General features: G+C 35.8%; 1 protein-coding gene across 3 annotated transcripts in view; it reads right to left on the minus strand.

Annotated features, from left to right (window-relative positions):
• Nucleotides 1-521: 521 nt before the first annotated feature.
• LOC100877700 (uncharacterized) overlaps nt 522-26,820 on the minus strand; it is a 216,876-nt gene continuing 190,577 nt past the window's right edge. For all 3 annotated transcript variants that reach the window (XM_076534252.1, XM_076534251.1, XM_076534250.1), the window contains exons 5-7: nt 3,847-4,088; nt 2,769-2,901; nt 522-2,703 (exon numbers count right to left, since the gene is read on the minus strand). In XM_076534252.1, coding sequence (XP_076390367.1) covers nt 1,928-2,703; nt 2,769-2,901; nt 3,847-4,088 — 1,151 coding nt within the window. In that variant the 3' untranslated portion in view covers nt 522-1,927. The remainder of the gene's footprint in view (nt 2,704-2,768; nt 2,902-3,846; nt 4,089-26,820) is intronic.

Raw genomic sequence — 26,820 nt, forward strand, 5'->3', positions numbered from 1 at the left:
TAGTTATTAAATTTGAAAATAATTATTCATCAAATTGGAGCGCTAATTATTAAATTTGAAAATAATTATTCATCAAACTGGAGCTCTAATTAAACTAAAGTAAATAATTATCAACCCGAAGCTCAAATGATTAAATTTGTAAATAATTATTAATTATCAAACTAATTATTAAATCACTAATTATCAATCATCAGATTGAAGCCTAAATTATCAAATTTGTGTATAATTAATTACAAAATTCAGACTGTAATTAGTACATTTATGAACAGGTAATATTTCTCAAATTAAAGTTTCTTTCATTAAAACTTCCATTTTCATTATATTAAATGACTGATCTAAGAACTCTGCACTGAAGTTTGCCGACGGCAATATACCGGGAGTTCACAAAACTTGGCTAACTTAACAGTACATATAATTAATAATTTGTAACAGCAAGTGTTTCTAAAATTGTGTTCTAAACAAAAACTAATATGAAATGAAGAACAGAATTTTGAGGTGTATGGATAAGGAAACCAGCGCGGTTTAGAAAAGAAACATTTTATTACATTTACCTACAATCCGGATAGGCTAATATTTATACGCAAGTTACAAAGTTACATACACAACGACATATTCGTGAGTGAAAGTTGCAGGATTTTTGAGATCGTAAAATATTCTCAATCTCTGCGGATCACCCTGCTGGAAATAGGAAATACGAACGAGGGGAAGAGTAGCAATGATTCAATTAAAAACGCTCTCGTTCTTGATATGTCCATCATTGACGAATCCAATAAAAAACTTTCCCGCCAAGCGAAATCAGAATAAACTACGCAAAAGAATAACAAACCGAATAGTTAAATAATTTGTGGACTCTCGTTATATCGCCACCCTGTTACGGGCACAATTTCGAAGCAGTTCAATATATTGTCTATTTTGCGTTTCTAGAAAAACGGTGGCAATATAACGACGGTCTATTTCGTTTTTATGTATCGTGTTTCGAAAGCAGCGATTCATTCTGAAAGGAAAAATCTTCGATTCGATTCGTCAAACGACTGCTGGTCGAATATCTCGTTCACGACATCCCTTCTTTCCTCGAAAATGGTCAGACCAGTTTACGCCCGATCGAGTATTCGTGACTATACCGAGCATCGAGTGTACATTACAACATATCGACTACATTAATATTCCTCATTGACTTATGGCTGCGTTTGATTGATTATGCAGCTTGAAAACGCGATTAGCCGAGGTTAAATTTAACGGTGAGCTGCGAGTTTCGACGTCTATTGATCCACTTTACAATTTTTCTGTCTAGAAAACAGGAAACATTCGCACAAAAACGGAATCCGGATTCACTTTCCGCGAATGAAACAGGTCAGTGAATCAACGAACAGTTATCCTGGAATCCTGTCACGCTGTGCCGATATCGAACAAAAAATCGAATCGATAGATCTATTCACGGTAACATCAACAAAGGAAACTTACATTTTACCCTCCTTAAGATAAGCTGATTATGTCACTTAAACCTACGCCTAAAGTTTACGTACGCTATCCTTTCGCTCTTACTTTATCGATTAACATATCGCCTCTTTAGAACTATGCGACACGTCGTGTCCGGAGCTACGAAACGTAAGAAAAATTCGTTCCAAGCTCGTCTGGTTTCCATACACTTTTAATTAATTTATGTACAAACTGTCACCCTTTCGACACTGTTTACTCTGAAAACTTTGATGTCCTTTGGCGAAAAATTACAGGAATTCATATTACCGACCGTGGGTACAACGCGGTCGGTAAAGAAAGTTCGACACCCACCCGCGGTGGATAAAACAGAGACCTGTAATCGTCGATAATGCAGATTCCTGTCACGCTAATTCCTCCGACAGGAGTACGCCACTTAGAGTGGCGTTTCCTCCTCTTCCAGTTACCTTGGCGTCGGAGGAGGAGGTGGTGGTCATACAGCGCTGCCGGCGCAAAACGCTGTCTTGCCAGCCAATCCGGGTCCCCTCTTCCTCTTCTCGCATTCCAGCGTGCTGAAAGTATTCTGCGCGATCTGCGACTTTCGCTTAGGATTCTGTAGCGTCATGCTCCTCTGACTGGAGTTCGAGCTGGAACTCGTGCCAGGCTCGCTCACCCTCAAGATACCGGAGTGTATCGTCCCGAAATTCTGGTAAATGTACTGCGATTGTATCGCTGAGACCGAGGTGTTCTGGTTCTTCAGAGTAATGGGTACTGTCTGACCCGCTAAACTGTTGTACCGAGTGTCGTATCCGAACGGGGTGTCCAGCAGCGACTCATTTTTCTCCCCGTACGCGCTCAGTCTGGAGTCCAGCAGACCCTCCTTGTCGGTAAAACCGCTCAACCTGGAGTCCACCACGTTCTGCTCCGTCGTCCTAGGAGAGAAGTCCGAGTACCGCGGTTCAAGACCCGCAGTATGCTCCTTGCTCTCCGTGAACGCGATCATGTTCTGCCTAGAGTCCGACAGGATCCCCGAATCGATCAAACCTTCCTTATCGGCGAAGCCGCTTAACCGTGAGTCGATAACGCTCGCCTCGGACTTGTCGGTAAAAGTGTAACGCGGGTCTGGGTTCTTCGAGCTCGGGTACGCCGGTAACACGTGAGACAGATCTGCCTTATCGACGTAGCTGATGGCTTGAGGGTTCGACGCGCAGATATCCGGCGCTGTCTTGCAGAGTAATGAGGTTCCTTCCTCGGGAGCTCTTTGAGACGCTGAAATAATTATACGAATTGATCGTCTGCGATGCGAGGAAAGCGTTAACAGGTTTGATAGTTACTTTTCGAGGACTGGCCGAAACCTCGGGTCTGAGAGGGCCCCGGTGACTTCTGGTGCGCTCGGACGAGGTACTCGGAACTTAGACCTCGCTGCTCTCGCAATTTCCTTTCGGCACCGGGAACCATTACTCTTACCTGAAAGCGAAACTGAATTAGGATCGAAGGCGGGGAAAGACATATTTGAGAAATATGGAGGTGCACGTTCGAATCGATTGGTCTTAATCAATTGTAGTCTAATGAAGAGTAGAGTCTAGTTTGAAACAAAATTTTTATGTGGCTCTTAGATGAAGATGTCATACATGAATTTGCATATTCACATTGACTGATGGATTTAATCAATTGTTGTATGAGGATGAGTAGCTTATTTTCTTGTAACAATAAACAATATTTTCATGCGACCCATGATTTTATATGACATATTTGAATTTGGACATCCACATCGACTGAAAGTCTTAAACAATTGTGGTCTGACAAAGAGAAGACTAGTTTTATGTAATTTTAAACAAAATTTTCATGTGAGCCCTAATGTTAGCTGTCATATCTGAATTTGCACATCCACATCGACTGAAGGTCTTAAACAATTGTGGTCTGACAAAGAGAAGACTAGTTTCATGTAATTTTAAACAAAATTTTCATGTGAGCCCTAATGATAGCTGTCATGTCTGAATTTGCACATCCAAGTCGACTGAAGGTCTCAGACAATTGTAGTCGAACAAAGAGAAGACTAGTTTCAAGTAATTTTAAACAAAATTTTCATGTGAACCCTGATGTTAACTGTCATATCTGAATTTGCACATCCAAATCGACTGATGGTCTAAAGCAATTGTAATCTAACAAAGAGAAGACTAGTTTCATGTAATTTTTAGCAAAATTTTTATGTGACCCATGATGTTATCTGTCAGATGTAATTAATGACAGCATATGTCTCCTAACTTTCATACATGAATTCCAAAAATTGTGACAAGGCTCGTGAACTTGATATGACATGAAACTTGAATTTTTGACCAACTATGTGCAACTCTGTAAGATTAAAAGATAATGTAAAATTGATGTGTAGGTAAATAGGGTTTGTTTCCTTACCATTTCTTCGACAGTCGGAAAACGCGCCATGTATCCGAATATCGTTAAAACAGCGGCCACTTCCGCCAAGATCAAAGCCAGCCCCGACAACTGAAGACACCAGCCGTACTGATATTGTGGGAAACCGTTATCGTCGGTCTGCATACTCGACGTCGAAGGAAGACTATATTTTCTAGGTAGTTCGAGCGATGCATCTGATAAAGCTGACGCGAGTACTATCAGACCACCTCCCAACGAGAGTCCTGGAACATCAATGAAATTATTACTTGGCTTACTTCCTACTGTCTCCGATATTTATGGTTCGGAATGAAGTCGCTCGAACAGCCATGAATTATTGTTAGAATTGGACGAGATAAAGTTTGTTAGTAGAATTTACTGTTCTTGTTATCGATTTGATTAGTTTGCATCGGAGTATCATTTCTCTGGCATCAGCAGGTCTAGCTTTGCTGTTTTGATAAGGCAGTTATGGAGATAATTTATATTTTATTGTTACGTTGATAAGACGGGAATTTATGTTTTAGACGAGACTGTAACAAGGATTTTACGGATCGAATTTATTGTTATTTTGACGAGACTTTACAGCGGGCTATTAAGACACGAAAAGATTTTCTTTTTCTCGCGAGAAGGTGGGTGAAAACTCACGGAACGATTGCTCGTAAGCCAACTTCAGAGGCTTCAAATCTTACTTTTATTATGGCCGATCGTATCTGTTTAAGCCGAGGCAAACGATTCCGTTGTGTCATCGTAAATGCAGCAGTTTACAGCGGTAATGCGAAACGAATGGAACCGTTAAAATTGATTGCCACCATAAAATTTGTCACGTACCCTGCGTTTTAATTGTGCCGTAGATCGATAGCGAGTCGCAATATTTTTAAGCCGACAAATTTATTAAAATAGAGAATTCGTTACGAATATGTTAATGGACACTATTACCAAATCATCTGCCATCTTCTGAGCTCTCAACACTCAACCCTTATTTCTAGTCTTCTAAATATTTTCAAAACCTTCAAAATTTACACTAATTCGATTTATAAAGATGCTAAAAATTGTATCCGTATATATTCCCCCAAGGAAGTAAAGTAAAAATGAAATTTTTCAGATAATCCAGACTTTAAAACACCGGAATTATTGCTTCTTGTTTCTGGTTTCCGCTGATTCAGAGTGCGAAACTCGCACTTTCACGTGTTTCCTCTTCGAGAACGAGTTTCTTTTTTCCTGCGAACGCATCAGAAAGCAGGAGCACCATAAGTCTTGTCTCTCCATTTACTCTCGATCCTGGTTTCTCCCGGGAAAAGGAGTCACATATAAATTTACATACGTGAGAAATAAAGTTTACGTCTTATCAGTCTGGATCATCGTTAAAAATTCGTAGTCATGTTTGTCGATATTGAGTAGCTGTTTATAGACATTTACAGCTGTGTGTAAGTATTTTGAACATTGAGAAACGTGTGGAAATGTTTAAGAGCATTTCCAGACGTTCATGAACTGACACATATTTATAAATATTTGTGAGACGTTTAAAAATATTTGTGAACACTTGGAGATGTTTACAGACATTTACAAATACTTGTAGACACTTGCAGATGTTTATGGATGTTTTTTAAATATTCACAAACACACAAAACATTAAGAGATCCCTCAAGACATTTGAAAACATGAAAAAATACTGGAAGACATTTGGAAATATCTGTTAACATTTCAAGACTGTCTTACAAAATTTAAAAACATTTGCAAATGTTTAAAAATATTTGAAGAAATTTAAAAATATAAATCTCCACAAAAATAGTAAAAATGTCAGAAAATAAAATTAACGATAAAAGTAAGATTTTCTGGAAAATTTGTAATAGTACATAAGATGAACCTGTCACATTTTGAGAGTATTTTGACGAGAACATGGCGTCGCGTTCTTTCTCGAGCTAATTATTTCTCGCCCGTCGACGTTTGTTTTCGAAGACGAGTGAAATTAGGTCGCAGCAGCTAACTAGGGCTAATTGATAAACAGCGTTTGGCCTGGTATACTTACAAATGAATTCGGTGAATAGGGAAACGCGAGGCTGACAAGCTGCGCGTTAATTAAACCTCTTCGCGTATAGAAATCCGATTCGTCGATACGGAGCCGGGTTTTTGTTCTATCCACGGTAAAATACGTGTGAAATGCTGGGTCGCGTGTTTCAGAACGTACGGTTACGAATGAATGCGAACTTCCGATCAGGATCATTCAATTCTTTCGCTATTTTATTGGAACGGCAGAAAAAGAAATTACTTGTCGAAAGTTTAAGCGTTCGATTATGCGACTTGTATTGGGGAATATCCGTCATTATAAATTCTCTAATTAGGGAAGGTAGTGATAGGAATTATTTTAGTTATTTGGAGATTTGGAAATTTGGGGATTTAGAAATTTGAGAATGTATGGAAGGAGATATGTAGATATTTGGAAGTGTAGAGATGTAGAATTGGACAATGTGGGAATAGGAGAATGTGGGAGTTGGACAATGTGGGAATTGGACAATGTGGGAATAGGACAATGTAGGAATAGGACAATGTGGGAATTGGACAATGTGGGAATAGGAGAATGTGGGAACTGGACAATGTAGGAATAGGACAATGTGGAAATAGGACAATGTGGGAATTGGATAACGTGGGAATAGGACAATGTGGGAAATGGACAATGTGAGAAATGGGGAACGTGGGAATTGGGCAACGTGGAAATTGGGGAATGTGGGAATTGGACAATGTGGGAATAGGAGAATGTGGGAACTGGACAATGTAGGAATAGGACAATGTGGGAATTGGACAATTTGGGAATTGGGGAACGTGGAAATTGGGAAATGTGGGAATTGGACAATGTGGGAATTGGGGAACGTGGAAATTGGAGAATGTGGGAATTGGACAATGTGGGAGTTGGACAATGTGGGAATAGGACAATGTAGGAATAGGACAATGTGGGAATTGGACAATGTGGTAATTGGGGAACGTGGAAATTGGAGAATGTGGGAATTGGACAATGTGGGAATAGGACAATGTGGGAATTGGACAATGTGGGAATTGGGGAACGTGGAAATTGAGAAATGTGGGAATTGGACGATGTGAAAATTGGGGAACGTGGAAATTGGGCAATGTGGAAACTGGACAATGTGGGAGTTGGACAATGTGATAATTTGAAAACATAATAATTTAGAACTGTAGAAATTTGTAAATATTAATCCACCAAATTCACACACCACAAAATCACGCCCCAAAAAATGATACATCCCCTAAAATAAATAAAAGCCATTTATAAAAACCTCCTTATAATCTTAATTATTTCCGCGTTTAAAATTACCGTTCGCGAGCCGCGTGCGCGAATAATACGTGCTTCGAATTGGAACGGAGCGTAAACCGCGGTCGAAAACGACAAATGTACGTCTGATTGTGAAAGGTATGGAAGCGTTAATTGAAATTTAAATTCATCAGACACATTTTCAGCGTTCAGCTAGAGACGCACGAATGAAATATGCATGCTTTTTATGCGCGCCAATTTAACAAGCCAAAGTGGCAATCAATTATTGAAATTAATCACCTGCGGCAAATAAACACGTAATCTATTTCTGGCTGTACGTCGGATAATTGCTCGTTTGTGAAAAAAACAAAGAGGTAAGAAATAGCTGATTACCAACGGAATTAATTTCCCGCCGATAAATTATCGGGCTCACTTTGATACTTTATTCGAATGATTATCAAAATACGAAGTTTAATAAATGGAAATTGTGCGCGGGTTAATGTATCATTTGTTTTAATTTATTCAAACTTTTAAGTCCATTTTAAATTTCATAAGCCTTACAAAATAAAAAACGAATTATTATTACTTCCACACTTTAAGAATGAGGATTCAGAATTTGCAAATAGAAATTACTATAACCTTAAATAATATGCAATTACGTTATTGAAGTCAGCGCATATTTTCTAATCCCCTCACGTTCTGAACGTGGCATCGACATGGCACTGACAGTCAATAAATGTCAATAAAAACGTAGGTGACATCGAATCGACAGGCACGTCTGTTCTCGTTACTATTGTGTTATTTCTGCTGTCATTGTATATCAACAAAAAAGAAAAATGGATGAAGAAATTACAACAATCCATTTCTATAAACATTTTTGTTTAAGTCACTCTTTGCATTTAATGGGAAAAGAATTCTTTGGATGTGGACTCTTTAACTGCTTGTGAAAAACTGCGACTTTAAAGCAATGTTTAAAACTTAATACTTGAATTTCATTTTCAAAGTAATATACTTAAGATGTCATAGTTTAAATTTCATATTTAAAATTTTATATTTAAAACTTCATACTTCAAACTTCATAATAGAAACTTGATCCTTGAAACTTAATACTTGAAATTTGATTCTTGAAACTTGATACCTCAAACTTGATATCTGAAACTTGATACCTCAAACTTGATATCTGAAACTTGATTCTTGAAATATGATCCTTGAAACTTGATTCTCGAGACATAATACTTGAAACAAGATACTTAAAACTTAAACTTCAAAAGAAAGAATTACAAATAATATAAAAAAATAGAGTTCCAATGAAGTTACTAAAAATGAAAGAATGAACAGAAACGTTGTTTTCATGGTAGAAGTAGCAGGGTTCATGTTTAGAAAGAGACGATGTAGTTTTAAGATAGTTCCAGATAAAATAGTAACATTTCGTAAGAAGTTTACATAGTACGGTTATCGTTATCAGAGTTGGGTGAAGAATAAACAAAATATTTTATGCTACGGCGCAGTGAAGGCGAACTATAAACGGTCAGACGCAGTAGTAGCGGACTGCACGAGTCAGCCATAAGAATTCCAAAGCCCAAGCGCACGGTTAGTATACGAGCTCCGAATACAAGCTTTACCCTCTATCTATAAGTTCTTAGATAAGAGATAGGGAATAATAACTGTTAAATATGTTCTCGAGACAGTTTCCCGTGGAAATACTCTGGGAATCGAGCGGAAAGAGGTTGAAGCACGTCTTATATCACTTTTTCGTGGAAAATTTTCTACTGTATTATTTACTTAGAATTAGATATCATTTATGGTTGTTAATTTTCTGGGTTTTGAGTCGTAAAAAAGAAGGTGAAATGATCTCAATAATTATGTATAGTAATATTAAAATATTAAGTGCGTGTTGCGTGACAGTTTCAGTATATAACGATTAAACGATGAGAATCATTAATATTCCCAATTAGTGAATATAAGTGGAGTGTAAGTAACAGTAAGAAATAAATTTCACTTCAAACGACGAAGCTTGATATCTGAAACCTGATACTTGGAACTTGATACTTCATACTTGAAACTTGATATCTGAAACCTGATACTTGGGGCTTGAAACGTGATATTTGAAACCCGACACTTGACACCTGAAACCTGATACTTGGAACTTGAAACTTGATATTTGAAACCTGACACTTGGTACCTGAAACCTGATACTTGTAACTTGATACGCACTTTTAACGACCAGACTTGTAACTCGATACTTGAAACTTGATATTTGAAACCTGATACTTGATACCTGAAACCTGATACTTGGAACTTGATACGTACTTTTATTTTGCTGCGTACTTGATGACTTGAGAGTGACTCTTCGAAGAATTTTTACGTTTCGCAAAAGCTCGAAGTGGGCTAACAATTTTTGTGACATTGCCGAGAGAAAACTGTTTCTGATTTTCTATCGGTTTAGCTAAAATTCGACTGGAGATGGAAATGTGAAGTGTGTCTTTTCCCGCAGTGACCTAAACAAGTAAAATCAGCAATACCTCGAATAAAAAACTGTAAACGACTCTACTACTCTTACGTTCACAACCAGATGTCAACAAATCCAACAATACTCAAAATGTAACGACTCCTTGAGTCTTACTACTACAAGTAGATTGATTTGAAACTACGGAAGTGCAGCAACGAAAACATCAATTGTTTTGATCGCTTCTGGAGTGTGCAAACGATGTCTGTTTCCGGTGTTACGTACAGTTACAATCTTGTAAGTTCGTTGAACATGCACGAAGGCAGAGAAATTTGCTTCCAAGACAAGATACAGCTGTTAGACTTCCTTTGCACACTCTACAAGTGTAACATAACGCACGTGCACGTTGTGTTTATGACCGTGAAGCTGGATAGTGCCATACATCAAAGTTGACAAACTTGATTCACTGTAGTAGAGTAATCAAAGCAAGATCGAACCTAAGGAACGGATTGAACATCCTGTACTTTGACAAACTCGTACCGTCTTGATTAATTAAAGTGCTCCTGATTACCCAAACATTGTTAGCAATTCAGAACGATAGAAATTCTACTTCAAGGTTCTACTCGATAAGTTGAAAACCTGTTAAGCACTTGTGAACAAGAAAAAGTGATTGACAAATATTGAAACTTCGTTTTTCAGTGGAGAGATTAATTAACTGAAATTTTTTATTGGTAAAGTGAAGTAGAAAAATTTTTAAATCACTGAAATTGGAAAATTGAGAGGGCAATTTGGATAGTTGAAAATTAAATAATTGGACAGAAGTTTTGTGTTGGAAAATTGTGAAATGGGAACATTTTTAAAATGGAATTTTGTATGATGGTATTGATGTGTGGGAGAATTTTTGCATTGGAAAATTGTGCAATAGGAAAGTTCGTAAATTGTCAAATTGAGGGATGTAAAATTTTCTAACTTGAAAAATTGAAAATTGCAAAATTTCTAAATTGTCAAATTGAGGGATGTAAAATTTCCTAACTTGAAAAATTGATGGTTGGAAACCTTCTAGACTGTCAAATTGTAGAATATGAAATTTTCTAACTTGAAAAATTGATAATTGCAAAATTTCTAAATTGTCAAATTGAGGGATGTAAAATTTCCTAACTTGAAAAATTGATGGTTGGAAACTTTCTAAACTGCCAAATTGTAGAATATGAAATTTTCTAACTTGAAAAATTGATAATTGCAAAATTTGTAAATTGTCAAATTGAAGAATATAAAATTTCCTAACTTAAAAAATGGAAAATTTGTAAATTGTCAAATTGAAGAATGTAAAATTTCCTAACTTAAAAAATGGCCAACTACAAAATTTCAAAATTGAAAAACGCCAAAATTAAAAGATTATAAAATTGTAAAAAAATATTTGAACACAGTTGTGTAGAAAATAAAGAACCTATCGGTATGGAGTTTTTAAGAGTACAATAAGGGTGGATCGATAGTCGTGCGGATTTGTAGATTGCTGGAGGCTCCGCATCAATTTGATTGCAAGGTATAAGAGCAGCAACGGATAACCAATTCCAAAGCGCTTACACGACAAACAAACGTAGTTAGATATTACTGCGGAAGCAGAGCATAGTCTCTTGAGCCATTTCTCTTCAAACATTGCTGCCGTCGCGCAATAGAACAAGGAAATAAGGTTCCGGCGGTAAGAAATCCGCGGGGACCAAGGAACTTCTGATTACATTCAATCTTGTTTCCATAAGATAAAATAATTCCTTCCTCGAAAAATATTCCTTGTTAACTTTCAATCGTCACGTCATCCCACTATTTTCAATCCGAATATACCGGTTCTATCAACTTCGAATAAATTTTCCGCGGTGTTTCGAAAAATAATGCCGCGAAGACGCAAAAGAATATTTCCTCGCGAGAAAGCTTTTAAAGTTACAGTTTCTTCCTACATCAACTGAGAAAATTGTGTGATTCTTTCAATCTCCTGGAGAGAAGTTTCAAAGATGCACCACCCTCAATCTAACTTTCTGAAATAAAGGACATTCCTTCGTTTATGAACATTTCGGAGAAAACTACCCTCTTCTCTATGCACTCGAAATTACACAAAACTTGGAAACAAGAAGTTTGATGTAATTATTGGGGATGAAAATTCGAAACAGAATTTGGGTACGTTGGAAGTTTAGTAATTTCAAAGTTTCGAAATTTGAGGGTGTGATTGGATTTTGAGATTTTTAGATTGCAAACTTTGGAGACTTTAAATTGAATAGTTGGCTTGTGGAAAATTAAGAGAAAGATGTTAATTTTAGACAAGTTCAAACTCCAACAAAAAAGTATTCTTGCAAAGATATTTAAAACTAATTTTTCTGCAGTTAAAAAATCAGCAAAATTAAAATCACATAATTTGTCATGAAGGATTTTCATTTAAAAGAAATTGCCAGTAGAAAAATAAAGATAGACCAGTTAAAAAGTAGGGACATTGACCTTAGGGGTAGATGTAAATTCATTTGTCGGAATAGCAATTCGCATGAAAACTGGCATCAGTCACGTTCCATCGTTGGAGAGGGCGCAAGGTATTCGTTCATATAATTCTTGTCCGTTGACCGGCTACAGGCATCCAACCCCTGAAGCATCTCGTGTAACCAAGGGGTGAGAGGCCATCTAACCGGTGGCTGCGGCAAGAGCCAGTGGAATTTAATATTAATACGAAACAGGGCTGGAAGGGGTGGTAGAGTTACGTGGCCAAGTGACCAATCCAATTTCCAAGGGGATGACCAGCCGGGCTTCCTGTAACCTTAACTGTTGCCCTGCGAACTGAGATCGCTTCGGTATCGCGTTTCACTTCAGAAATGTCGAGAAAATCCATCTGACGTGAATATCGAGTAACGGCACATTTATTTACGTGATACAATGTCTTCGAAGTACTTTACAAATAATAAATTAATATTTCGTTGCATTTTCCATGATTTAGTTATTCATTTTTAGGTTATAATCAGTGAGGGTGGTGAAGATGTAAGGTTAATGCGTGTTGGGAACGCCTACTGCTCTCACGTGGTACTTGCGCTTGCGCAGAACGACTCTGGCGTACCACGTGGCACTTGCGCATGCGCAGAACGACTCTGGCGCACCACGTGACGCGCAGCCAGTCAGCGGACGACACGTAAGGAGGAGGAGCTAACAACTAAACGATAACTGCAAATATATTATTGTTAATTTATTGACAATGTTATTTAACATTACACGTATACAACAATCGATGTGAGCTAGTATTTCTACTTATCTAACAGTCAATTTTATCTGACAATCAGTGTTTTGTAGCACAATTTGTTTAACAATTTTCTTGAATAAAATTCTGGTCAAGGCTATTAAATAACACAATTTATCAATTAACCTATCAACTAACCTATTTAATAGAACCTAACCTAAAACTTAATAGCTGTACACAGAATTTTATTCAAGAGGAACTGTAAATAATTAATAAACCTTGATGAGTATATACAGATAAACACACAGTTTCATACGGACTGTTACATAATGATATCAAGTTACAGGAAACAATGCAAGGAAGCTGTAAAGTGGAGAAGAATAATCAAGAAGGACAGAAAAGGCACAGGTGAAGTGTCCCACGCTCGTGATATGTTGCGACTGGGTCAAGTTATTTAATCCTGCTGGCATAAACCATCGCAGGCATGCTCGAAATTTATGCGATGAAACCGTGGTAGAATACTAGACAGAGTACACGGTTGCCCGAAATATTCCCAAGCGTTCGAGAAACCTGTGATTTCCATGCGGGTCTGCAAAATCGTTAAGTCGATTCCTCTTCGAATTCTGCGGAATCGATCACCTATGAAATTCGAGGCTGAGGCGATTGCTCGACAAGAATATTTTAATATTTTTTTTTTTATTGTAATCATTCATGGGTTAGGTTAGGTTAGGTTAGGTTGGTATGTGAGTGTTGTTGGAGAAAAATATTTTTATTTGGGGGATGTCAAGTTTTTGGGGTACTTAAAGTTTTGAAATTTGGAAATTTTATGTGTATTCAAAATAATAAATTGTGGATGTTACAAGTTTAATATAATTTTGAATTTTAAAAGTTAATTAGGTTAAAATGACTAACTCTCAAGTTTAGAAATTTTGAGGTCCTCAAACCTCTCAAACTTGGAAATTTCTAAATTTTCAAACTTGAAAATTTAGAAATTCTCAAACTTAGAAATTTGAAAATTCTCAAACTTAAAAATACAAATATTCTCAAAATTTTAATTAAAAAATCTATGAATTCAAAAGCTTGGAAAATTAAAAATTTGCAAACAGTAACTCTCTGTGGGAAATACATGGCAATATAAATTACAGCAATATACCGAGCGCGTCCCATCAATTCCCTCATAAATTACAACAGCTACACTCGGTAATATTCGGCGAACATTCACGCGAACGAAATTTCATAGTTGGAATAAAAAGCGGTGGCATCCAGATTGCGGAAATCGTCGTAAAACGAGCAGTAGTCGTGGGTACGTTATCTGGGACACCTTTGAACATCGGTGTTCCGTTACTATCACAACTATCGCCGTCTGAATACAAATTACACGAGCGAGTGTACCGATGTACTGACCATCATACAAATCTAGCCCCGTCGAAGCCGCGATCCTATCTCGAATTAATTCCTGCGAACCTCTGATAAATTGGGACACGCTTCGAGTACTGGCTGAATCATGTTCCCTGTACGATCGATTTCTTTCTGCCATGCAAGCTGCGTATTTCGTAAGAGGATTGCTGTTTTGGGGATTCTTTTTATTTTAATGGGTTCTCAGTATGAAAAGCTGCCTGCTATTTAATATTATTAGTTTTGCAGTACTTATTAAATTATTTTGTATTGTAGCTTTGTTACAAATATCTTGATTTATGACGTGTCACGAAATGTCTACATATGTCTATGTGTATCTGCATATGTACATATGTGTCTATATATGTCTATATGTGTATGGACATGTGTACATATGTATCTACATATGTCTGTATGTATATGAACATTTGCACATGTGTATCTACATATGTCTGCATGTATATGGACATTTGCACATGTGTATCTACATATGTCTGTATGTATATGAATATATGTACATATATATCAACATATGTCTGTATGTATATGGACATTTGTACATGTGTATCTACATATGTCTGTCTGTATATGAACATATGTACATATGTTGATATGTGTATGTACATATGTACATATGTATCTACATATGTTGATATGTGTATGTACATATGTACATATATATCCACATATGTATCTACATATGTTGATATGTGTATGTACATATGTACATATGTATCTACATATGTTGATATGTGTATGTACATATGTACATATATATCCACATATGTATCTACATATGTCCATTCTTTAAATGAATACTTATGTGTTCCTCTAAACTACTCTTAACACGTACCTCACAAATACCCTCCCCAAATAAATAAATCTTCACCAAAAAATTCGATTCGACAAATCATATACCACTTTCCTCAAACGTCTTTCGAAATCCCGCACAAAGATTCATGTTGAAACATTCTCCGTTTCGAATTCATCGATCGAGCATAAGCTTGAAAAAGCAGAAAGAAAATGCCTACTCGAACGCAGTATACACCGGAAGAGAGGAAAGTTTCACCTAACGACGTCGTTATTATTACGTCAAATATACTTGTTCGTGGCCCTCGACGACACACTCGACGTTACACCCCTTCACTCGCAAGAACAGTCGTTCGTTGAAGAGGAAAGACCTAGATTCTTAACGTAAGGGTAGCGTGAAATTCGCGAACATTTAGGCGTTCCACGTTATCGACGCCGGTTATTAAATGCTAAACATCTTTTATGTACGTTTTATTCCGCACGGATGAATGGTCCGCCATTAAGATAGTTTAGAATGAATGCTCGATTCATTATGGACGTTTTAAAAAGCTGGGTATAAAAGAGCCGCGAATGAAAGTGTATGCAAATTGAATGGATCAAAATGTTGCAAAATGGACGTTTAATTAAAATTACTGTGAATTAATTATTAAAGTGACGCATATCGCGAATTAATTGCACGATACGTTTACAATTTTTCTCTTCCATTTTTAAACATTTTTTCACTTTTTGTGTCATTTGATATTTACAAACTGAGCAAGTTTTTTCTCAGAGGAAGATTTAGGTTTTTACATTATTTTCTAGGTTATTTTTCGAGACATTAATTAGAGGTTAATTTTGTACATTTTTTTTGTCTTAAAAAACTAATACTGTCACCAATAAAAAATTGTTAAATAAGTAATAATAGTCACAGTATAAAGTAATAATTTTATATTTGGAGTATATGTAAATTATTGTATCAGAGCGCTATGAATGGTCGGAGGGGAAATTGTGACCGAGTTCGAATCGAAGTCGCATCGAAATGCTTGAAATCTGTAGCCGTGATTGCCGGTAACTAGGGAATCAGAACATGGTGAATTATTTCCGATTCAGCTAAATAGTTCATTCTGATTCATGAAAATTAAACCATGCCCAGTTGTACCGAAGTTTCTGAATTTATATGTAACTACGCTAACGAAGTGCAAATTTAATGTGCCTGCGGGACAAACAGGTACATGTTCGTTAATTAATACTAATAATCTACGGGGACGGATTATTGTGCGAATTTTGCATGGCAGGAACGGAATTTTCTCGATGGAAATTCGGGAAATTGCAGTCGTTGAGGTTATGATTATTTAGAAATTTACAAATTTTAAAAAAATTTTACAAACTTTAATTTTTATTGATTTTCGACGAAAGTTGCTGTTTCTGTTTTGGGTGAAAAGGTAACCACATGTAACATTTTTATATTATAAAAATTAGTTTTAAAGAAAATCACAATTACGACGAACATAATATTCTGTAGCATAGCACACGAATTTCATCATAATGGCTGCAACTTATCTTCTTCCCCTTATTTCTCCTCTTAGCAAAGAGATTAACTCCTCGCTTTTACTTCCCTCTTTACGCTCCCATTTAATTATTTCTCTTAATACGTTCTACCCTGTTTACGTTTCAACTGGCAAAAATTAATCCAATCCTTTGAGTCCATTAAACAGACCCACTCATTGCAAATAAACCGTTTACTAAGAATATTAGTTATGGAACACATTGTGTCACAACTTTAATTAGAATATACAGAGCGTCACACAATTAGTGTAACTCCAATAGGGGGTAGCTAACGTGATTCTGAATAAGATTTCCATTTGCAAAAATGGGGTTTGAAGCGTCGTTTTTGAATTATTCATTCGTATTTATATCTCCAGCCGAATTTTAGCTAAACCGATAGAAAATCAGAAACTGTTTTCCCTCGGCAATGTCACAAAAATTGTTAGCCCACTCCGAGCTTTTGTGAAACGTAAAAATTCTTCGAAGAGTCACTCTCGAGTCATCAAGTACGCAGCAAAATAAAAGTACGTATCAAGTTCCAAGTATCAGGTTTCAGGTATCAAGTATCAGGTTTCAAATATCAAGTTTCAAGTATCGAGTTACAAGTCTGGTCGTTGAAAGTACGTATCAAGTTACAAGTATCAGGTTTCGGGTATCAAGTGTCAGGTTTCAAATATCAAGTTTCAAGTTCCAAGTATCAGGTTTCAGGTATCGAGTGTTGGGTTTCAAATATCACGTTTCAAGATCCAAGTATCAGGTTTCAGGCATCAAGTGTCAGATTCCTTCAGATCCACGTATATTTAAACTATTTTTAACTGTGTCTGAAAGAACTCTGTTAGATTTGCTTGAAGACCTTCAAATTTAAGAATTTAGAAGTTTTCGAGTAAAATTAATATCTAAATACTTTCTCATCATATGATTTCAATTTATGTACCATCCTAATTTCCATATTCCATGAATGCAAAATTGCTTAACGTTCAATTTCACGATTAAAGCTCCGCACGGAAATAAAGCATCAGAACCAAAAAAGAATCGAAGGGTTGACAGAAAGGAAAACAAATAAACTTTCCACCCCGGGGAATTCTATGCAGCGTGTAACTAATGAACGTAGTTACTGTCCTGAAAAGTAATTTTAATACGTCGTATCGGTAATTTTCATCACCGCCCTGTGCCGTAAAGCGTGCAAACAGTTTCCGGTTGCCGACCAGCCGGCAGTACATACGGCTAATTAATTTCCGTCTCGATTCTCGGCGAAATAACGCGCGCCGATTACTCTGAAAAATCGCCACGCTTTTGCCAACCTTGACAAACAAATTTTCTTCCGATGAAAACTCGTTAACGCTGCGAAACAACCTCGCTCTCTCGTTACTCTAATAACTAACCTTCCCACATTTTATAATCGCTCCACCTGACAGTCTATCGATTGCCACAAGCTTTCTCATAACTTTTCTAATTGTTTATATTTAAAATAGTTATCGAAATTCTGCGTTGATGAAATTGGTATTTAGAAGACTTTTTTTTTAAATTACTGTTTTTATCGATTTTTGAAAAATGTTTAATAGATCTTTCAAATTCATCTCAATCTGTTAAACAGATGTGTAATGTACACATACGTGTTTTAACTGGTTGTTTAAATATTGAGTTGCTGTCTAAATAAATGTTTAACTACCTGTCTAAATAAATTATTTAACTACATGTCTGAGTAAATGTTTAACTACCTGTCTAAATAAATGTTTAAATACATATTTAAACAAATATTTAACTACTTGTTTAAATGTCCATCTACATGTCTGAATAAATGTTTAACTAACCATTTAAATAAATGTCCAGCTACACGTTTGAATGAATGTTTAACCAGCTATTTAAATGATTACTAAAATAGCAACTGATGTAAACGTTCGGACATTTAAATAAATATTCAACTTGTTCTTCAAACGTAATTCAATCGTCTTCAAAGAATATAAAAAAATACAAAAAGTACAGAAAAATAAGGTACAGTAAAAAATTTACAAAAATAAAATAATAAAAATAAAAATGATATAACCTACATGAAATGTGAAATATTTGAATCAAAGTGTCATTCACAGGATTTTAAAAGAGCATCAATGGAACCAAATACTCGAACTGGTATTGAAATAATTCTAAATAATCTGTTATACAAGAGAGCATAAAAGAATGAACATAAAGAGCGTAAATAAACAAAGGAACGTTCATAGAGCAGGGAATATTTGATTACCAGAGTACGTGCGGCAGCAGAAACTTAATCAAAAACGGAAAAGATAGAAAAGAGAAGAGTTCACGATCCATCAACGTCGTTCATAAGTTTTATACGATCGACGTAACGAACAAGAGGATTCCATTTCCACGAGTTTCGCTTCCATCGCGGGGAGTACATTTTAAAATAAATCCCGGGCCTGAAAGTACACAGGCGAACGTTTACAAAAGTTAGATTATAACTTGAATCGGAGTACGGATGTCCGCGAAAAAAAAACCTCTGCCTGAAACGAGTGTCTGGCCCGTTCAAAAAAGAAACGCAGAAAAACCATTTGCGAGCCAAGCAGACCGGGTTCGAGGGATTATTAATTGAATTCAAGTAGGAAACTCTTATTCGCTCTATTTATGTGCGCGTGTGCGGAGTCGATTCGATTGAATACGTGTCCAGTTTTTTAGCCGCGTCACATTGAATTCTATCGAACGATCGAGTGAATTGCAAGCTTTATTTCGACCGCGTCAATATTTGATGAAGGTTTCGATATTTCATTACATGCTGCCTCTGTTTCTCGTAAGCGGAATGTCAACTCGCGGTGAACACCGATGCAAAACGACCCGAAGCGATTTACCCTCTTTCCCTCCCAATCATCGAATTATCCGACGTTTTTCAATATTTAATTTGTGACGGGCTAAAAGGACACGATTAACGGGATTGTAATTTAATAAATTCGTACTGATATTTTCAGAGCGATATTCTGGGATCATTCGAGAGACGAGAAACCTTAACTAAATAAATTTCATGTCGGAAAAATGACGGAACTTAAATAAAAAGAAATTTTGCCAAAAGTAATTTTGTATTTCCACCAAATGAATCAGTTTTCGAGACACGAAAACCGCAGCGAAATTACAGAGTACCAGGATAACGATAAAGAAAATTAATTAGCAGGCGTAACTTTGGCGTTGCTGATGTAAATAAGTAGGGTAGAATTTTTCTTTACGCGTTCTATCCAGACCGCAGTTTCGCGTTATTAGCGAAGTTGCCGCTCTTAAAATACATTTTACCGCTGGTTTAAAAAAAAGTAGAGGAAAGGAATGCTTTCGTCCGTTTGCAAGCAAACCACGGGATATGAGAATATGTGGTCCCCGGACACCGGTGAAATATAACGTGGCCGGGAAAAGTTACTTCTCGCGAATACTTCTTCAGCGTCGAGTGAATAACTCTGTTCACCGAGTCGTATGTTTTATCCGCGATACTTTCTATCGGATTAACGCTGTTTGATGAAACTCTTTCCGACTACTTCTGCTTGATTGCTTCATTATCGAAGGGAAATTAGAACGAATTTACCGATTGAAATACGAGTCGAGCTTCGAATTAAACTTGTACTTAAACTCGAGTCTCCGGAGAAATATATTGGGTTCGCAAGCTTGAATCAGCTGAATTATTATTTTACTGCTACGTTCAATTTGAGTATTTTAATTTATCAACACTTTTCAGGGCAGGTTTTTGGATTTTTGACGGATTTTGGGAGTTTCAGAATTTCAGAATTTTTCAATTTCTCAATTTTTCAATTTTTCAATTTTTCAATTTTTCAATTTTTCAATTTTTCAATTTTTCAATTTTTCAATTTTTCAATTTTTTAATTTTTCAATTTTTCAATTTTTCAATTTTGCAATTTTGCAATTTTGCAATTTCTCAATTTCTCAATTTCTCAATTTCTCAATTTTTCAATTTCTCAATTTCTCAATTTTTCAATTTCTCAATTTCTCAATTTCTCAACTTCTCAATTACTCAATTACTCAATTTTTCAATTTCTCAATTTCTCAATTTCTCAATTTCTCAATTTCTCAATTTCTCAATTTCTCAATTTCTCAATTTCTCAATTTTTCATCTTTTTGAGTTTAGGACTCTGAATATCGTGGATATTAGAATTTTCAAGTTTTTGAACTTGAATTGATTTTCAAGTTTTACCAAGTTTATAATTATAGAATTTAAGTCTGGAATTTCGAACATTGAAAATTTGAAAATCTTGGAAATCAGTGATTTTGTACCCGCGTAAAGCAACATCATAAAAGAGAATGAAAATGTTACATACCGCAGGGTTTAATAAATGTCAGGCAAGGGATAGAAAAATTGACGTATATTATCTTGGAGGGTTGCGAATATCAAAGATGTATTCCGTCGAATATTTACGTTCCCAGCCTATTCCACATTTGCTCCGTACACAGTTTCCATAGCAGCCCTTCTTCGGAGGCAGGGCCCATTTTGACCCTAAATCACAATATCTCGACACTTGTACCCAGCAATCGACCATTTTTCTCTTGAATCGAACAATCTTCTCTCTCGAATACCGGAGCAACTTTTCATCTTGTTCTTTACAAACTGCATAGCAAGATAAATGTAACCTGAGATAAATGTAATAAAAATGTAACCGAGCAAAAGGAATATGTTGTAATCGTGTAGTATTTCATGAAGTAATGACAGGTAAAGAAAGCAGCATTTGTCGTGAATAATTAAGGATGCTGAAAGTGGCGCAATCTTCAATTTCAACGATGTGATAAATGATCCATGATTCATTCGTCTTCGTCTCGCGGTATTACACCGCGAACAGATCGAGAAACTTTCGCGTGGAAGTTTCAGCAAAGTGAAATAAGAGGATTGAAAAATATGAGGTTGAATTACTGTCGGCCGGGCTTTGTTGCGTCAACTTATGATTACTTGTGCGTGAAAATTCTGCTCTGTCGAATATCGTGCTTTCTATCTCAGTTCAAAAATTCTTATAACATCTTGCAATTTTACATTGTACGAATTGTATGACCATACAAAATTTTTGAATGAAGTGCGAAATGATAAAAGAGGAATACAGGTAATATATTTATAGATATATTTTCTAGGGACAATATGGTGAGAAGAGTAATGACACTTTTGGGGGATTTTTAGACAGCTGAGAAGTTTCGATTTGGGGATCTAGGGATATGAAAATTTAGGGATTTGGGGATATAGGGATTTTGGGATATAGGGATTTTGGGATATAGGGATTTTGGGATATAGGGATTTTGGGATATAGGGATTTTGGGATATAGGGATTTTGGAATATAGGGATTTTGGGATATAGGGATTTTGGGATATAGGGATTTTGGGATATAGGGATTTTGGGATATAGGGATTTTGGGATATAGGGATTTTGGGATATAGGGATTTTGGGATATAGGGATTTTGGGATATAGGGATTTTGGGATATAGGGATTTTGGGATATAGGGATTTTGGGATCTAGAGATATGGAATCTAGGGATTTTGGTATTTAAGGTAATTTTGGTTCTTGGGAAACTTGGGGTCTACGGAGATTTGGGATCTAAGTCAATTTGGGATCTAGAGAAATTTGGAATCTAGGTAAATTTGGTATTTACGGAAATTTGGAATCTAGGGATTTTGGTATCCAGAAATTTTAGTATCTAGGGATTTTGGTATCTAAGGTAGTTTTGGTTCTTGGGAAATTTGGGATCTAGGGAAATTTGGGGTCTAAGTAAATTTGGGATTTAGGGAAATTTGGAATCTAGGGAAATTTGGGATCTAGAGAAATTTGGAATCTAGGGAAATTTGGGATCTAGAGAAATTTGGGATCTTGGGAAATTTGGGATCTAGAGAAATTTGGAATCTAGGGAAATTTGGGATCTAAAGAAATTTGGAATCTAGGGAAATTTAGGATCTAAGGAAATTTGGAATCTAGGGAAATTTGGAATCTAAGGAAATTTGGAATCCAGGGAAATTTGGGATTTAGGGAAGTTTGGGATCTAAAGAAATTTGGAATCTAGGGAAATTTAGGATCTAAGGAAATTTGGAATCCAGGGAAATTTGGAGCCTAGGAAATTTGGGATTTAGAGAAGTTTGGGATCTAAGGATTTGAATTTAGCGATTTGGAAATTGGAGACCTCATTTGAGATTGCAGCAATTTGAAAACCTTGAAGAATCTAGGGAAATGGTGATCTAGGAATTTTTAGGATGTGAGAATATCTGAGTCTAGTAACTTTGGTACCTAGGAACTCGGTAAAATTTGTGAACATACTTGGAAATCCAAGAATTTGAAGGTCCATCTATGAATTTGTATCTAAAAGAATTTGCAATATATCCATTTTGCTATGCCTGCCATTTTAATGATTTTTCAGCCACAGGATGCGACAGGAAAAGAAATTCGCGGCTCAATACGCGGAGCAAATAAAAATGGAAAGTTGTCAAGCCCCGGGCACACGATAGTTCCAGACGTTCTGCCCCTGTCACGTTCAATTTGAATAAACTACAGCCTCCTCTGAAAATAAAATGCCTGAGGTCGACGAATGTCACCGCTTCCTCGAACTTTATTCAAATAGATCTCTTTCTCTTTTCTTGTTTCTTTGTTCGTTCCGTGCTAGACCTTTGTTCGGAACTGTGCAAAGTTGTTCTGCTTTTTTTTCGAAAACTACCCCTCTTCTTTTTTTTAGGTATTGTGCCTTTTAATAGAAACCAGAATATTTTTAATTTATAGCGATCTATGACTTGTGGAATTGACACGATTTAATTAAAATTCTGCAGTACATATCACACTAGAGTTGAAGTTACTGTTCTGTGTCCGACCGTTCATTGATATTTCTCCTGTCAAAATTAACTGCAGTGAAAATATTAACTGTAAAACGAATAATCAAGGAACACGATTTAATTAAAATTCTACAGTACATGTACGATACAGTTTGTTGCATGTGAAGCTGAAATTGAAGTCAGTGTCCGACTAATAATTGATATTTCTACTGTCAAAATTAACTGCAATGAAAATATTAACTGTAAAATGAATAATCAAGGAACACGATTTAATTAAAATTCTACAGTACATGTACGATACAGTTTGTTACATGTGAAGCTGAAATTGAAGTCAGTGTCCGACTAATAATTGATATTTCTACTGTCAAAATTAACTGCAATGAAAATATTAACTGTAATGTTTATAATTAAGGAACATGTATTTAATTAACATTCTACAGTACATATGTCATAAAATTTATTTCACGTGAGTCTGCAGTTGAAGTTACAGTTCCATGTCTGACCATTCATTGATATTTCTCCTGTCAAAATTAACTGCAATGAAAATATTAACTGTAATGTTTGTAATTAAGGAACATGTATTTAATTAACATTCTACAGTATATATATCATAAAATTTATTTCATGTGAGTTTGGAGTTGAAGTTATTCTTCCATGTCTGACCATTCATTGATATTTCTCCTGTCAAAATTAACTGCAGTGAAAATATTAACTGTAATATGCATAATCAAGGAACACGATTTAATTAAAATTCTACAGTACATATCACACAATTTGTTCCACGCGAATCTAGAGTCGAAGTTACTACGTCCGAGCATACGTAGATGTATCTACTGTGGCAAATATTCATAATTAATGAACACGCTTTAATTAAAATTTTGCAGTTGCACTGATCTCTCGTATAAACCTGAAACGTTGCTATGTCAAACATCGTGGCAGTAATTATACCCGTAATTACAAATACACTGAATTATTTGTAAGTATTCTTAACCGAATCGCGGCACCGTATCGATTCCGTAGTTTCATTCGAATCCCATCGATATTCGAACAAGGGTTGACGTGGAACGCGAATTTCCGAAATTAAAATAGTTCGGATGCCGCAGGGGTCTGTAAACAACGTATTATAACAAGCGTCGGAATTTTTGAAAATTACACGAAACGATCGGACGATTTCAATTAAAATTCTGCGCGCGAACGCAATATCGGCCGGGATCGTGATTATGAAAGTAATCACGGTGTCACGGAGATGCGGTCCAAAATTGCTGGAAGGGCACATTCGACGTGGCCGCCGGACCAATTGCATTCGTTAAATCCTGACGTTCATTAAAGTACCATGGATGTGTTTGGTTTATTTGCAGACTGGTCGTTTTCACTGAAAATTATCCAATCGGGACGGATCGATCACCAATTACATTTAATTTCCGCCGAATTCTTTCCATTCGTTACATTCGACGCTTTTTTAGTTTTATTCGCCTCGGTTACTCAACGATACTTTTGCCCTTTTTGGCCAATACTCAATTTTTCATTGCTTTTATATTTTTATTGAAAATTGTTATTTTAGAATTAAGGTTTACCTGCAGGAATTTGTTGAGCTGCTTTTGTTTGCACCCTCGTTGCTGCTTTTTTATTGGTAATTGTTATTTTTAGTTGTTGTGGAGGAATTTGTTGAATATCTTTTTATTTGCACCCTTATTGCTACTTTTATATCATTGATTGTTATTTTTAGTTATTGTGGAGGAATTTATTGAATATATTTTTATTTGCATCCTTATTGCTACTTTTATATCATTCATTATTATTTTTACTTTCTGTGAAAGAATTTATTGAATATATTTTTATTTGCACCCTTATTGCTACTTTTATATCATTAATTGTTATTTTTAGTTATTGTGGAGGAATTTATTGAATATATTTTTATTTGCACCCTTATTGCTACTTTTATATCATTAATAGTTATTTTTACTTTCTGTGAAGGAATTTATTGAATATATTTTTATTTGCACCCTTATTGCTACTTTTATATCATTAATTGTTATTTTTAGTTATTGTGGAGGAATTTATTGAATATATTTTTATTTGCATCCTTATTGCCACTTTTATATCATTACTTGTTATTTTTAGTTATTGTGGAGGAATTTATTGAATATATTTTTATTTGCACCCTTATTGCCACTTTTATATCATTAATTGTTATTTTTAGTTATTATGGAGGAATTTATTGAATATCTTTTTATTTGCACCCTTATTGCTACTATAATATCATTCATTATTATTCTTACTTACTGTGGAGGAATTTATTGAATATCCCTTCACTTGCACCCTTATTGCTACTTTAAGTCAATAATAGTTCTTTCCACATATTTTTTAGAAATTCATTAAACAGAGTATTAAACAGCTAGAGATCCTAAAGTACCCCAAGTGAAAATTCTATGACTACATTAAAAAACTAATAATATAATAAACCACCCCCTCAAGCTTACCAAAAGTATAACCTATTAAAAATCTAATAGAAATTAAATTAATTAAATTATACCTAGAGATCCTAAAGCACCCCAAAATGAAAATTCCCCTATCAAAAACACCAAAGCAAAAATTCCACCCCTAAGATTACCAAAAATTCACCCTCAAAAATGATCCAAATATAGCAAATACGTATTTTAACCTAACTTCGACGATCGACCAATATTTTATCGTCGAATTATTTTTTGAACCATCGCAGAAAATGAAAGGGGTGTTTCACAGAGGCGTGAAACGCGTAGCAGAAAGAGATTACTATGTAACGAGACGAGACACGTTGTTTAAGTTGTTAGAACGCCGACGACGTTCTCGTTATTAGTTGCCAACACTCGGCGACTCTTTTCGAAAATGCGTCACGGCACGTAGGAGTTGTGATTAACTCGGGAACTTTCGGTCTAATAACCAGCGACACAGGACTGACGATTTACGAGCGCGGTTGCGGTTTCGCGGCGAAGGTGCTTAGAAAACTAATTCCGTTCGGCATGAATTCCATTGCGTTTCATTTGCAAGTTGACTGAATCTTTGGCCGGAAATTTCGGAAACTCCGCGGAAATTTCGAGCGACAAGGAATTGTTCGCTCGCGCGTGAACCGTTAGCTTTTTATTCCTTTTACCATCGTTATCAATCTCGTTTTATTTCGATGTAACTTTCTCTGCATATTTCTGAACGCTTCGCGAATTATTTCGTCATTTTGTATAAACATAGTACAATATTCACATGGGCTATTTAATATGAAACCCTACTTTGTAATTACAATAGTTGACATTTCATTAAAAATAAATTATTGACCCTGAAGTCGATTAATGAAAGTTTGACCAAATATTAAAAGAACCTAAACAGTGTCATTTCTATTTTGAAATAATCCTATGACTGTTATTTTTACTCCAACGTCAAAAATAAGAAAAGAATTCAAAATGAACAAAGAGAAGAATAAATTAAAGAGCAGAAAATAAGCGATCGTCAGCAGGGGATGTCCAGACGCAAACGACGACGTCAAAGATATTTGCGCAGAAGAAAAATATCTCGTTCCACGAGGGAA

The sequence above is a fragment of the Megachile rotundata genome, chromosome 8 (assembly GCF_050947335.1).
Source record: "Megachile rotundata isolate GNS110a chromosome 8, iyMegRotu1, whole genome shotgun sequence".
Lineage (NCBI taxonomy): Eukaryota > Metazoa > Arthropoda > Insecta > Hymenoptera > Megachilidae > Megachile > Megachile rotundata.